Below are 13,331 nucleotides of genomic sequence, written 5' to 3' on the forward strand. Positions count from 1 at the left end.
TATTTGATATTTTAAGCACTGTCTTTTAACCTACATACTTTAGAGCCACCCCAACAGCTTATCAGTTAAATTTTTATACTTCTAGATATGCTCCATTGGAGCCATATGTTCTCCTGTCTTTCAACTAGACCGTGCTGCAGTACATGAACATACACTTGGTCCAAAATAAAGACCAAGAAAGTCCACTGAAGCTTCAACATACAATGCAGTTAATTAGTATCTGTGGTCTCCAAAGAATCAGGTTAAAAAACTATACTGTTTATACATCCCGCTACAATGTTTTAAAATTAAATTTTAAATGTTATATAGTTAACGGTTTTTCTCTAGGTTGGAAAACAAACACTTTTCCTTTATTTGAATAGTGTAGCATATAATAGAGGATACAAAAGAGTGAAACACAAGAAAAATATGTTTGACCTTATAATGGTTTTCTACAATACATTTACTTTGTTGAACTTACTCTGCTTATTAAATTAGGTTGCAGTTCCCATATACACAGTAAATGGCAGCAGGAAGCATGGCCTAAAAGGACAATTATAAAACTAAACATAATAATAAAAATGAGATCAGTCCCCAAGGAACACTTGAAACGTAACTGTGAATTATTATTAATTATAAGAGAAAATGGAAAACTCTCATACCAGTGCAGTTATCAAAGGATAAATCAGGTCAGGGGAAAAACAAGTTTATCTTAAAGTGCCCTGGAAAGTGTGGGAGCTCAAAAATGTTTATTCAAGCAGAGACTGAGTTAGAATAAAGAGGATCATCATGATGAACCTAGTTGTTCCGAGCCTATGAACACACTTCTTTTCATTGACTTTCTGTGTGCATGCCTGAGCCTACAGAGGACCTAATCTAAATATATATATATATATATATATATATATATATATATATATATATATAAACTTCTTGGAAATTAGACAGAAATAGAATGAGAATCCAGTTCCAAAAACCTTTGGTACTGAATGTAATTTTGTTTTAAGCAAAGGAGTACTCTTTTATTTTAAATCCTTCATACATAGCATATAGATTAGAAGTACATTTGTGTGTGCTCCACTTCATTCATTCTACTTGTCCTTCACAAATCACCACTTTATAGCTATTGCTAACATTTACTGAGCTCTTTCTAAGATCCAGGTAGTATCCCAAGACCCATGAGTCATTAAATCCTCACATTAAATTGGTAACATAAGTATAAGCATTATTTCTCTTTTATGTAGGAGGAGGCCATGACACGTAGTTCCCTTAGCCTGTTTCCCAACCACTGCCTCAAAGACAGGGGTCCACATCGTAATCTCTGCAACTGGAAATGCCACCTCACTGAAGACAGGTCTCTGTGGATATAATTAAGGATCTGGAGGTGAAGCTATTACCCTAGATTGTGTGGCTGAGCCCTGACTCCAATGGCAGTGTCCTTAGAGGAGACAGAAGAGGAAGAGATGGGTGCTCTGTGATGGCAGAGGCACAAGCTGGAGAAATACGGGCACAAGACAAAGGAACAGAAATAATAGGAAACCAGGAAAGGGACAAATGAATTGTCCCCATAGAGTTCTGGGAACCAGACAGCCCGGCAGACAAGCGGACTTTCAGCCTTCAGATCTGTGGGAGAAGACATTTCTGTTGTTTAAGCCACCCAGCAGGTGGCACTTTGTTAAAGCAACCCAAGAAAGCCAACAGAACCACTAACTATGTTGCCACAGTCTGGGAAAACAAAACAAGTCTGGGTGACCATCTTCAATTGTTTCTGGAGCGCAGGGTTCTATATATGCTAGGCAAGCACTATGGCGCTGACTCATAACCACAGCCCACACAAGCATCTCTGATTTTAACCCATGAGAAAGATCAAATCCACCTTCTCTTTCTATGCACCATGAAGCCACCCTCTGTACCTGAGTCCTTGACAAGTCAAGTTCTGCCGAATTCTCCACACAGTCCTGGTTTTTTATTTATACAGCTCAACATCTACTGCTTCTGCTCTACCTGAGCAGTGTAGCATCTTGCAATTAAAACAACAGGTGTTTGCCCGATTCACAGGGTATTTTACACACTGCTCAATTTATCACAAACAACATGGGATGTAACTGCACTTGAAAAATAAAATGTGTCCTGCTCTTACTAGTCTCAAAAGTTCCTAACATTTAAATCCAGATAATACCTGATGTTGCTTGAGAATAGGTACTTGGCATGTGCTTTGAAATTGTCCAAATATACCTTTAGTGCTGTAAATAACCATGACATTATTTGGGTTGATAGACTGCTACTGAAAATTATTTCCATCCTATTGAGTAGTTTCTGCTTGCATATCTACACCCCAACCCTAGCACTAGGTCCTCATGCTGATGAGAAAAACCAACCAGGATGCCATTCGTAACTGATTTAAATAAGATTCTGGACTTGTTAGCTGATGATGTTTGATGAGATTCTGGATCTCACCCATTGTACTGGATGTCTTTGTCTCTTGCTGGTGAGTACATTCACTGGCAGAAAGGATGATTGGAGAAGGGGTCTAGGGTGTCTATTTCATCTCCTCACACGCAGCTATGAGTTTACAATTGCTTCGTGCCTTTCTTCTCTTGAAGATTTTGGTAGTAGAACTGCATCCTCTTACCATGAGACCGTGGTGCTTATTACTTAATTGTTTCCTTTGCCCCTCCCTCCTGCATGCCTCCATAAAAAAAAGTCTCACCAATAAACATTTCAGCTATACATTTCAGAGGATACATTTCTTCCTCTGTCAGACCCTCACTGAAAGAGCAATTGAATGTCCCCCCCGACTAATATATAGATAATTTCTTCCCATAAAAAATTAATCTGGATACTCTAAATCTAAATACATTAGTTTCAGAGACTTGCAATTAACTATGACAGATGCGGGTCCTTTCTCCCACTAAAAGCAGCAAAACTAAAAAGTAGTAACAGGACAATTTGTTCCTCTGGGACACTTGTCCCTAGAGTAACTGGGCTCTTATCATTAAATGATTTGGTTCCAAAATACCTGTCATCACCATCAATGACACACTCAGGAAAGGCGAGGCTGCAGCCAAATAGCAGGATATGCTGATAGCAACTGAGGCGGTGCAGGTATGTGAAGAACTTGAGGAATTTCTCCATGTCCATGTTTCTGACAATTGGCAAGAAAGGTGCCAGCGTGCTGTGGTAGGGCAGAATCTGACACTGGCTGTGAGTGATGTTCACGCAGGTGCCTGGGAAGCAGAGACACTCACATTTAGAAGATGAATAAGAAATCCACATTTGTAAGCTTATGTGATATAACAGGGAAACGAGTTCATAATAGGGCATATATTCTATATTAGAGTGCTAATATAGTACAGACATTCACACATATGTGAGTACAACAATGAAATCAGCTTAGTGACATCTACGAAGGCAGAGCAGGTGGTTCCTAAGAAAATGTAGAAAATTCTCTTCTAGGGAGCTGCTGTGGACCAGCTACCTGGGAAGAAAAACATTTGTCAGTGTGTTTAGATGCCCATATTCTTTGACACTCCAGTGCCAGTTATAGGCATTTTATCTTATGAAAATAACCCTGATTGTGGATGTAGATGTATGCATATACATAACTTACTACTTTTCAAAGATAGAAATGCAAGCCTTTAACTGTGGAGTTGAAGTTAAACTATATGACTAGGCAGTAGAGTATTTAATCTTAGGATGTGGACTGCTTTGGAAGACAATGCAATCATACAGAATGGTGGTCATAAGCTAATAAAAAAAATAGCACCTTATAAAAAAAATGTGTCCTAACACCTAACCCACACAATGGCACAAGGACCTGCGATCCAGCCTACAGCATGGTTCCCAGAGGCTCTGACCTCGATTTCTTTCAGAGCCAGTTCTGATGGGCATTGTCACATCCACGGCCCACCCAATGCTTCCACCCCAGGAACTTGACTGCCTAGACTAACATAAATCAAAATGTTGACATGGATTCACATAACAGAATTTTAGAAGACTTTTATTTTTCATTTTACTCTCTGCTCTTGTATTGGTTTTAATAACCGTCTAGGGTTTTTAACTTAAAGTTGTAGTTTATGTAAGCTCCTATTTAAAAACAAAGAAGCCAAAAGCATACAATGGAAAAAAAAAAAGATAGCATCTTCAACAAATGGTGCTGGCCTAACTGGATGTCTACATGTAGAAAATGCAAATAGACCCATATTTATCACCCTGCACAAAACTAAAGTCTAAGTCAAAGACCTCAACATAAAACCAACTAAATCGGTTAGAAGAAAAAGTGGAGAAGAGCCTTGAACTCATTGGCACAAGAGACAACTTCCTAAACAGAACACCAACAACGCAGGCTCTAAAAGATCAACAATAAATGAATGGAACCTCATGAAACTGAAAGGCTTCTGTAAAGCAAAGGACACTGTCAATAGAACAAAATGACAGCCCAGAGACTGGAAAAAGATCTTCACCAACCCTACATCTAACAGAGGGTTAATATCCAAAATACATAAAGAATTCAAGAAATTAAACACCAAAAAAACAAGTAACCCAACAAAAAATGGGGTACAGAGCTAAGCAGAGAATTCTCAACAAATAACTATCTAGTAGCAGATAAACACATAAAGAAATGTTCAACAGCCGTAGTCATCAGGGAAATGAAAATCAAGACAACTCTGAGCTTCCATCTTATACCCATCAGAAAGGCTAAGATCAAAAACTGAAGTGAAAGAACATGCTAGTGAGGATGTGGAGAAAGGGAAACCCTGCTTCATTGTTGGTGGGAGTGCAAACTTGTACATCCATGTTGGAAATCAATCTGGTGCTTTCTCAGCAAATTGCGAATAGGGCTACCCCAAGACCCATCTATACCACTCCTGGGCATATACCCTTAAAGATGCTCCGCCATACAACAAGGACATTTGCTCAACTATGTTCATAGCAGCTTTATTTGTAATAGCCAGAATCTGGAAACAACCTAGATGTCCCTCAACTGAAGAATGGATTTTTTTAAATGTGGTACATTTACATAATGGAATGCTACTCGGCTATTAAAAACAAAGAAATCATGAAGTTTGCAGGTAAACGGATGAAACTATAAAAAGATCATCCTGAGTGAGGTAACCCAGACCCAGAAAGACATGTATGGTGTATACTCACTTACAAGAGGATATTAGCCATATAGTGCAGAATAACCATACTAAAATCCAAGTCCTGAAGAAGCTAAATTACAAGGAATCTTGCGAGGATGCTTAATTCTCATTCAGAAAGGCAAATAAAACAGACACCGGAAGCACTTGAAGACAGGGATAAGGACAGGAGCCTACCATAGATGTCCTCTGAAAGACTCCACCCAACAGAGGCTTGAAGCAGATGCTGAGACTCATAGCCAAACTTTGGGCAGAGTGCTGGGAGTCTCATGGAAGAGTTGGGGGATAGAAGGTCCCAGAGGGGACAGGAGTTCCACAGGAAGACCAACAAAGCCAACAAATCTGGGCCTGGAAGGGCCTGCAGAGACTGATGTGCCAACCAAAGATCATGCATGGAGAGGACCTAGACCACCTGCTCAGATGTAGCCAATGAGCATCTCAATCTCTATGTGGGTCACCTAGTAAGGGGAGCAGGAGCTGTCTCTGACATGAACTCTGGTTGCACTCTTTGATCCCTTCCTCCTGGCAGTGTGGCCTTGCTAGGCCATAGAGGAAGAGAATCCAGGCAGCTCTGATGAGATTTGATAGGCTAGCATCAGATGGTAGGGGAGGAGGCTCTGCCTTTCTAGGAAAGGGAGATGAGGGAAAGAGGGAGAGATTGTGGGACCCAAGAGGAGACCAGGAACAGGGCTATAACCAGGATATAAAGTGAATAAATTTAAAATATTAATTAATTAATTAATTAATTAAAAACACAAAATTCACAAGTTTCAGAAATGTACTGAACCATTAACTCTCTTTCAATGGAGAAAAAAATAGGAGGGAAAATTCAACAAAATGGGAACATTTCTTGTGGGTATCATCATTTCCAGAAAAATGATGAAAATATCCTCTCCATACTTAACGCTCATTCCACATTAATAAAACTAATGTGGACAGGCAAGCCTGCAGCTGAGTTAAGATGAGTAAACTCCTCTTTCCATCATGGCAGATGGTGAATGTATTCTCTAGGGCAGCATCGCCCACTCTTTTAGACATGGCTCAGAGTCTACTCTGAAATCCCTATTTTCTTCCAAGCACTTTTCTTATCTCACTTTTCTTCCACACTATTCTAAAAAGCTACCGGGTTCTACAGGAAGCCCTTCCCCCACATGACCAGACTGTAGCTGTTTGATCAAAGAGCTTCTTCATGCTTCTTCAAAAGACACCATCTTCCATTTTTAGATGACGCTCATCGATAACTAAAATGTGCTGACCTCAGTGATATGAGATCAAAACATGGATTTCACTTTTAAAGGCAGCTGGAAATAGATGTCTCAGTACACAGATGCTTAGCATAAACATGACAAAAAAAGTTAAAGCAATAGCACTTTCATGTACCCCTCAATTTTCAAACTACAAAATGAGGGTGAAGGACTTGAAAAACAAGGAACATTCAAATAGATAATAATAGCACATAAACACACACACATGCACACACATATGTGCACACACAGACATTGTTGTGACGGGACATTCTGGATAGGTTTCATGAAGTTACTTGAGAATGAAAGTTAAAACACTTTAGTGTGAAAAAAAAAAAAACATTGTAGGTGGCAAGAACAGGAAGACAGGCATGATGCTATGAGGAAGTTTCTTTGAAAAAGCTGACAGTAAATGTTTCCCCATCAAAAGATGAGATGATTTAGACGAGATCTAGACAGGAGTTCATTTGCTGAGAATCAGATTGGTTCCGGGACCCAAAAGAAGCACTCAGTTTTTCTGGGCCACAGCTGTCTTACTTCCATAACCTAGAGAAGAGACATTTGGCCGATACTACATATATGGAAACTTAATTTCAAAACACTAAAACTTTCCTGACAGGACAGCCACAAAGACCAAATGTTAAACTTCTGGGTAGCTTCCACCTGGAGGCACAGCAAGGCTAATCTATTAAAAATGATTTCCGAAAGTTTAGTCTTCATGGCCGAGGGAAGGAAAAGACTGAAAAGAATATGTCACAATGCCTGTATCTGTCAGACTATTTTCTGTTGCTGGTAACAGCATACCATAGAGTGGGTAAGTTACAAGGAATAGAAGGGTATTTTCCCCCATGGTTCTGGAGGCTCAAGAATGGGGAGGAGGGGTCACACCTGGTTAGGGCCTTCATGTTGGGTGTACTCTCTGCAGAATTCTATGGTAGTATGGGGTATCACAGAGCAATACAGAGAATCTTGCTACTTCCAACCTCTCTGATTCTTCTTATAAAGCTCCTAATTGCATCACGTGATGAGAGTGAGGGGGATCTCGCCCTCATGACATCATTTAATCCTAAACTACTCCTCAAAGATACCACGTCCAAATGCAGTGGTGTATTTTTTCTTCTTCTTCTTTACTTCATCTTTTCTGCTTGATCTTCTTCTTAAGGCAGGGTCTCACTATGTAGTCCATGCTAGCACTCATGATGAACCAGCCTCAGCCTCCTAAATGTTGGAATCATGGGTATGTGCCCACCTGGATGGTCAATGTGATTTTTAATATACAAAATGTGGAGAATGCTCTCAAACCATAGCAGCCTGAACTTACATGAATATCAAATGTACTCACATTCTCCCATTACATTGCATGGTTTTTATTCCATCATTTTCTTCCAGGATTATCAGTTCTTAAATCTATAGACTTTACAGTAGAGCATATTTGAAGCTCAAGAATAACCAAAAGACCGTTCCTTATCCAAACAAAGAAAATATGGACCACTGACAGATCATTTGAAAAACACAAGATAGAAAAATGATACTGTTATGGGTTATAAATCATGTATGGCAATGTGAGTTGCACACACACACACACACACACACACACATACAAACACCCTACAAGACCAAATGTTAAACTCTCATTTCTGCTCATAATAATTAAGTTCCTTTAAGTAAGGGAGACCTATCCTCAAGAAGAATTGAATTAAAACTATAAATCTTTATAATCTCAATTTGCATAGATGCAAGTAACAATCCCTTATGTTCCTGGCACAATTACATTATAAAATTCAGACCTAACACTACCGCACAAATTTCCTCATTATGAATGAAGAAGCTCTGTAGTTTATTCCATAAATACGTCGTTACATAGAAAGGTAATAGACAGACAGGCAGGCAGGCAGACAGACAGACAGACAGTAGGCAGACAGAAAGCGGGAAAAGTAACTTACAGAAACAGTCAAGGTCAGCAACGGGAGTGAGGCTGGCATGTAGGTACGCTATGCTGGGGCACATTTCCTCTGTGTTCCGCGCCTGCTGATAGCACAGCACGCTCTGAAGGGACATAAATGGGCAAGAACTTGAGGTACGGCAAATGAGAACGAAAGACCGAGTGCAAAAGAACCCATCCTGATGGTGAAAGCATGTATGAATTCTAAGGGGCCAAATGGCACCTAGGACAGTGCTGGCCAGTACAGGGACCATGGGACCGCCTTATAATTGCAAGTGCCAGGGAGGGCTGTAAAACCTAAGACTGGGGGAGAACACTCAACAGACGTAGCTGAGGCCATAACCAAGAAATATAAAGAGAAATTATTTTCTAAGGGTACTAACTTCAACTCTTTCATGTGCAGACAATTCTGTCTCTTTCTTATTATCCCTCCTGGGCCGAATATTACTCTTTCCTAGAATGTTCCATTGTCTTCAAAACATGTATCGTATGTATACACATTCTCACCAGCAGAAATTTCTTTCCTGAGCCGGCTACATGCTGTGCACCATGAAAAGCCGCTTCTCTGTGGGGAGGCGGACAGCCTTTTGAAAACGGGCCCATTTGCGGTTACTACTACATCAAACTTGATTTTCGTAGGATGGAGGGAAAGCTGGGGGCATTTTTCTTTCCTGAGAACTTCGTGGTGAGTCTCATGGAAATTGGAGGTTAGGATTGATGTGTGAGAAAAAATTCAAAATCCAGTGGATATAATTGTTCCTCCTCATAGACACTGTTATTCAGTTTTTATATATACTGTTGAAGGATAGTTACTCCAAGTCAAAAGCTGCGGGAGGGGAAATCCAAAAAAACAGACCTGAAGGAGGAAAGCTATTGCCTGATCCATGGTGTTCCTGGTGAAATGCGGACTCTCACCAGTGTCTTGATGCTAAAGCACTGTTTCTAGTTAGAAATGGTTCCGTGACAGTTGTCAGACTAAGACACTGGCTAAGAGAGCTCCCCGTTGGAGAGGATGTTAAACTGTGAAAGCACAGTGTGCCTGATAGCTATGCTCATGATTAGGGAGATGTGCTTTCAAAAAGGCTGTGAATAACTAACCTGAAAGTGATGATTCCCCTGGGCTGGGGAGGTGCCTCTGAGGTTAGGGACATGAGCTGCTCTTCCTAAAGACCAGGAGTTCAATTCCTAGCACCCACATGGTGGCTCCCAACCATCTGTAATTCCAGTTCCAGGGGCCCCTATAGTTCTGATCTCGGCAGACACCAAGTATACATACAATGCACACATGCAGGTAAAACATCCATACATATGAGGTAAAAACAGATGACTCTTAGAAAGACTGAAAATAATTTTGATGATATTCATGACCTGTCTTGTCTGGGAAGGAAATCTGAAAGTTTATGATAGGAAAAAATCCACATTCACTTCCTAGACATTTGGCACTAGGTTTTCTGTCTTATCAGTAACATTCTTTATCGTCTTTAATCACAAATGGTTTCATTTTTGATCAGTGCAACAGAGTAGATAGTGTTTAATTTTAATTTTCATTTATTTCAACAGTGCTTTCTTTTAAATGTTTCTTAAAATTAAATAAGGCCTGTTTTTTTTTTAAGTAAAAGCAAAGCAGTAACAAAACCACACTAACTATGTAATATTATCGCTTGACAGGCAAGAGCTGTTCAAATTAAAAATAATTTTTAAAAATCTGCTTTCTAGAGAAGTTTGCTCTCTGTTCTCCAATATCCTATCAGGAAACCTGGGTGGAGCTTCCTTTTGCCTGGATACCGCTGAGTATTTAACTAAACGGTGACTATTCTGAGCTATATCATACCTCAAGTTTACCCTAATTTGCTCAGAGTACATCATTTTAAACCATTGCTTTACCTCAGAGGTCTCCCCTGGCAATGTTCCTACGTTTGTTTGCCCTGTCTCGAGCCTGTGGATCTGTGAGATTAAGCCAAAAAGCTCTTTGTACACAGCCCTGCTCAGTGGTTTGTGGAGAAAGTTGTGGCAGGGTTGGCCTTCTTTCCCATTTTTTCCTTTAGCTCCCCTCATAAAGTCTGTCGTTACTTCTGCTGCCACTTCCCATGCGGTCTTCGGTCCTTTGTGTGGTGACATTGCTCTGAACATTCTCGAGTTCGCTTCTGTCTGTGTGTTTCTGAGCTCAGTGTTGACTGAGTGACCACAGGCCTCCCGGCATTGTCCTCAGCCCATTCTCAGGCACTATGAGTTCATTTGCTCTGCCTACAACTCGTTATCTCAGATCCACAGCTGAGGAAACAAGGTGGAGGCATTTCCCCGTCAGCCCACACAGCTGGCAGATGGCAAGGCAGGACGCTAACACCATCTGCCTCACTCCTCGCTCAAGCCCCTTTTCACCAGCGGCTGCCTCCTCCGCCAAGCATCTTCTCACCTAATTCCTATCAGTTCTGAAGAGTTCCCATGTAACCACGGGCCTGACTCCCATAGAGGTCCCTCTCCCCACGTGACAAATCCCTACCGTACCCCCCAGTGCTTGTCAGGCGCTTCTCAAGCCTCAAAGAAAACCGGTACACAAAACACAAAACAAACACATGTGAATATGCACTGCCTGGCTTATACAGTGAGACGCACGCCCAGTCTCCTAACCCTCAGAAGGAGCCAAATAGGGGACGCGCCTCGCTAGGCAGAGAAGCTCACCTCCAACCGGCCTGTTCTTACTGAGAATGAGCTGAGGACTATCATTAGCCAGAACCAGAGTGGAGTCCCTGGGTCAGCCCTCACAATTCATTATGTAATGAATTAATTTGGGATGCTATTCGAGAAGACCTCCCATGCATTACCACCCAGCAACAGTAACCATCACAAAAGACTGTGAGGACCAGGGTCTTGCACAAGGGCCACTGCAAACATACGCAAAAGTTTGTCCCCAGGGACCTCTGTGCAGCTGCCTTTTCTTTAATCTTGGACTGATGCTGCCCTGTGTGGTCAACCTTGTAAAGCTAATCACTGTAGTCGAGGATTCTTGTTGGAAAATATGGAATCCCCATTCACCCCGCTCCTCCAAAGCTTCCTCTTGCCACTACTTCTTTGAATACACATCGATCACCATGGCAGGCATACTCTCACAGCAGGGCTCTGCTGTTCACAAATAATTAATACCTGGGGAAACTCTAATTATTATCAGAACTGACAGTTTTGAAGGTAAATTCCTCCTCTAAAAGAAAATACACCTGATCTGACTATTCAAGCAGCAAAAATGTAAGATTCAGATGTCAAAAGCAACCATTTGACTCAGCTCTTCGATTTTCTGTGAAGTTAGATTCACATTCAAACACTTTGCTTTCCGTACCTGCCTTCATTGTTCCTATTAAGATATTTAAGTTGTCATCCTGAGGATTTATAGTCATCAAACGAGATCATCAAAAGACAACAGCTCCCTTCTTGCCACTTAATCGTAGCAGCTAAACTGCCCCTGGAGTGTAAAGAGCCACATCAGAGGCCTGACTCAGAGACCTAACCTTCCCAGATAATGGACATACCCCACGAGCATCCCATTTAAAGAGTCCCTGCATCTTTTTACACTGTGTCAAATACTATTATCTTTAACAAATACAGACATCCTTCAACATCATAAAGTTAGATTCTAATAAATGCATTGAAAATTGCAAATAACACCCAGGCCTATTGGCACAGGTTGTAACCCTAGCTACCCAGGAGACAGAAGCGAGAAGAACACAAGTTTAAGGCTCCCATGGACAGAATGAGCTCGAGGCAAGCCTGTGTGAGACCCTGTCTCACGCATGCCAGACAAATACACATGCTGTTCCCCAATACTCTTTTAATACTTTTTATTGGTTACTTTGAAATCTAAAAATATCAAACTATTGAACAGCTTCATAGTGGGGCTGGAGAAATGTCTCAAAGGTTTAGAGCACTGGCCCTTCCTCCAGAGAACAGTTTTAATTCCTAGCACCTGCATGGCTGACAGTTATGTGTAGCCACTGTTCCAGCACCTCCAGCTCTCCCTTCTGGCTTCCCGGAAACCAGCACACACATGGTCCACAGACATACACCCAGGCAAAACACTCATACACATAAAATAAACTAATAATTATAATTTTTTAAAAAAATATTTTAAAAACTACAGTCATGGTATAGTCACGAGGGGCTCAGTGAAAGGAGATGAACACTGGGAGACATTGGTTAAAGGGTGCAAAATTTCAGTAAGATGGGAAGAATGAATGTGGAAGGTCTACTGTACAACTCTGTGAGTGCAAGTACTAATATTGTATTTCGTACTTTGAAATTTGTTAAAAGACGTCGTGTGTGTGTGTTCTCCTAAAATAAGTAAATAAACAAATAAATAAGCAATTAAAAACAAATTAATACCAGTCAAGAAGAGAGACCCAAATAATATCACAATAGTTTTTTCATGCTTAATATGAAAGCAGCCAGGACTTGCATTGGGTTGCAAGTTCTCACCTATGGGCCAACTACACAGAAGGCTTAGTCTATTCCCTGCTGTACGGTAAAGTCAATCCAGGTCAGAAATACTTCCGCTGACTGGAATGATGAAGGTCATCCTCTACACTCGGTAACTTACACAAAGGGGACTACGCTTTCAGAGTCATTTCTGAGACCAGCCAATTTGAAAGGATTTTGTGTCCTCAGAAATTAGCAAGAAGAGTGTTCCAGGAAGGTAAGAGGAGGCAGGAAGCTCCCATGGGCAGTCTCCTGTGCTAGAGCCCAAGGGCATCAACTGCACACTGCTTCCTCATAAATGTTCGTTCAGATGCAGCTCCAACTTAGAATCCCTTAAGCCTGAAGCATGCAATTATGCCGAATAATAACTAGTGTTTGCTTTTGTTCTGAGTCTGCAAAAGATGCAAAAGAAGGTTGTAAAGGAAAACATGGTAAATGCCCAATGGAATTTTATTTTATTTTTTTTGTCAATAGTCCCACCACGTATCAATAGTTTATTGCTCAGATTTTTCTCTCTTTTTTAATTTTATTTTTATTTTTATTAATTACACTTTATTCACT

General features: G+C 40.8%; 1 protein-coding gene across 2 annotated transcripts in view; it reads right to left on the reverse strand.

Annotated features, from left to right (window-relative positions):
• Corin (corin, serine peptidase) overlaps window positions 1-13,331 on the reverse strand; it is a 197,164-nt gene that overhangs the window by 139,069 nt on the left and 44,764 nt on the right. For both annotated transcript variants that reach the window (XM_060380731.1, XM_060380730.1), the window contains exon 4: window positions 2,999-3,206. In XM_060380731.1, the coding sequence (XP_060236714.1) occupies window positions 2,999-3,206 (208 nt within the window). The remainder of the gene's footprint in view (window positions 1-2,998; window positions 3,207-13,331) is intronic.

This window comes from Meriones unguiculatus, chromosome 3, assembly GCF_030254825.1.
Source record: "Meriones unguiculatus strain TT.TT164.6M chromosome 3, Bangor_MerUng_6.1, whole genome shotgun sequence".
Taxonomy (NCBI): domain Eukaryota; kingdom Metazoa; phylum Chordata; class Mammalia; order Rodentia; family Muridae; genus Meriones; species Meriones unguiculatus.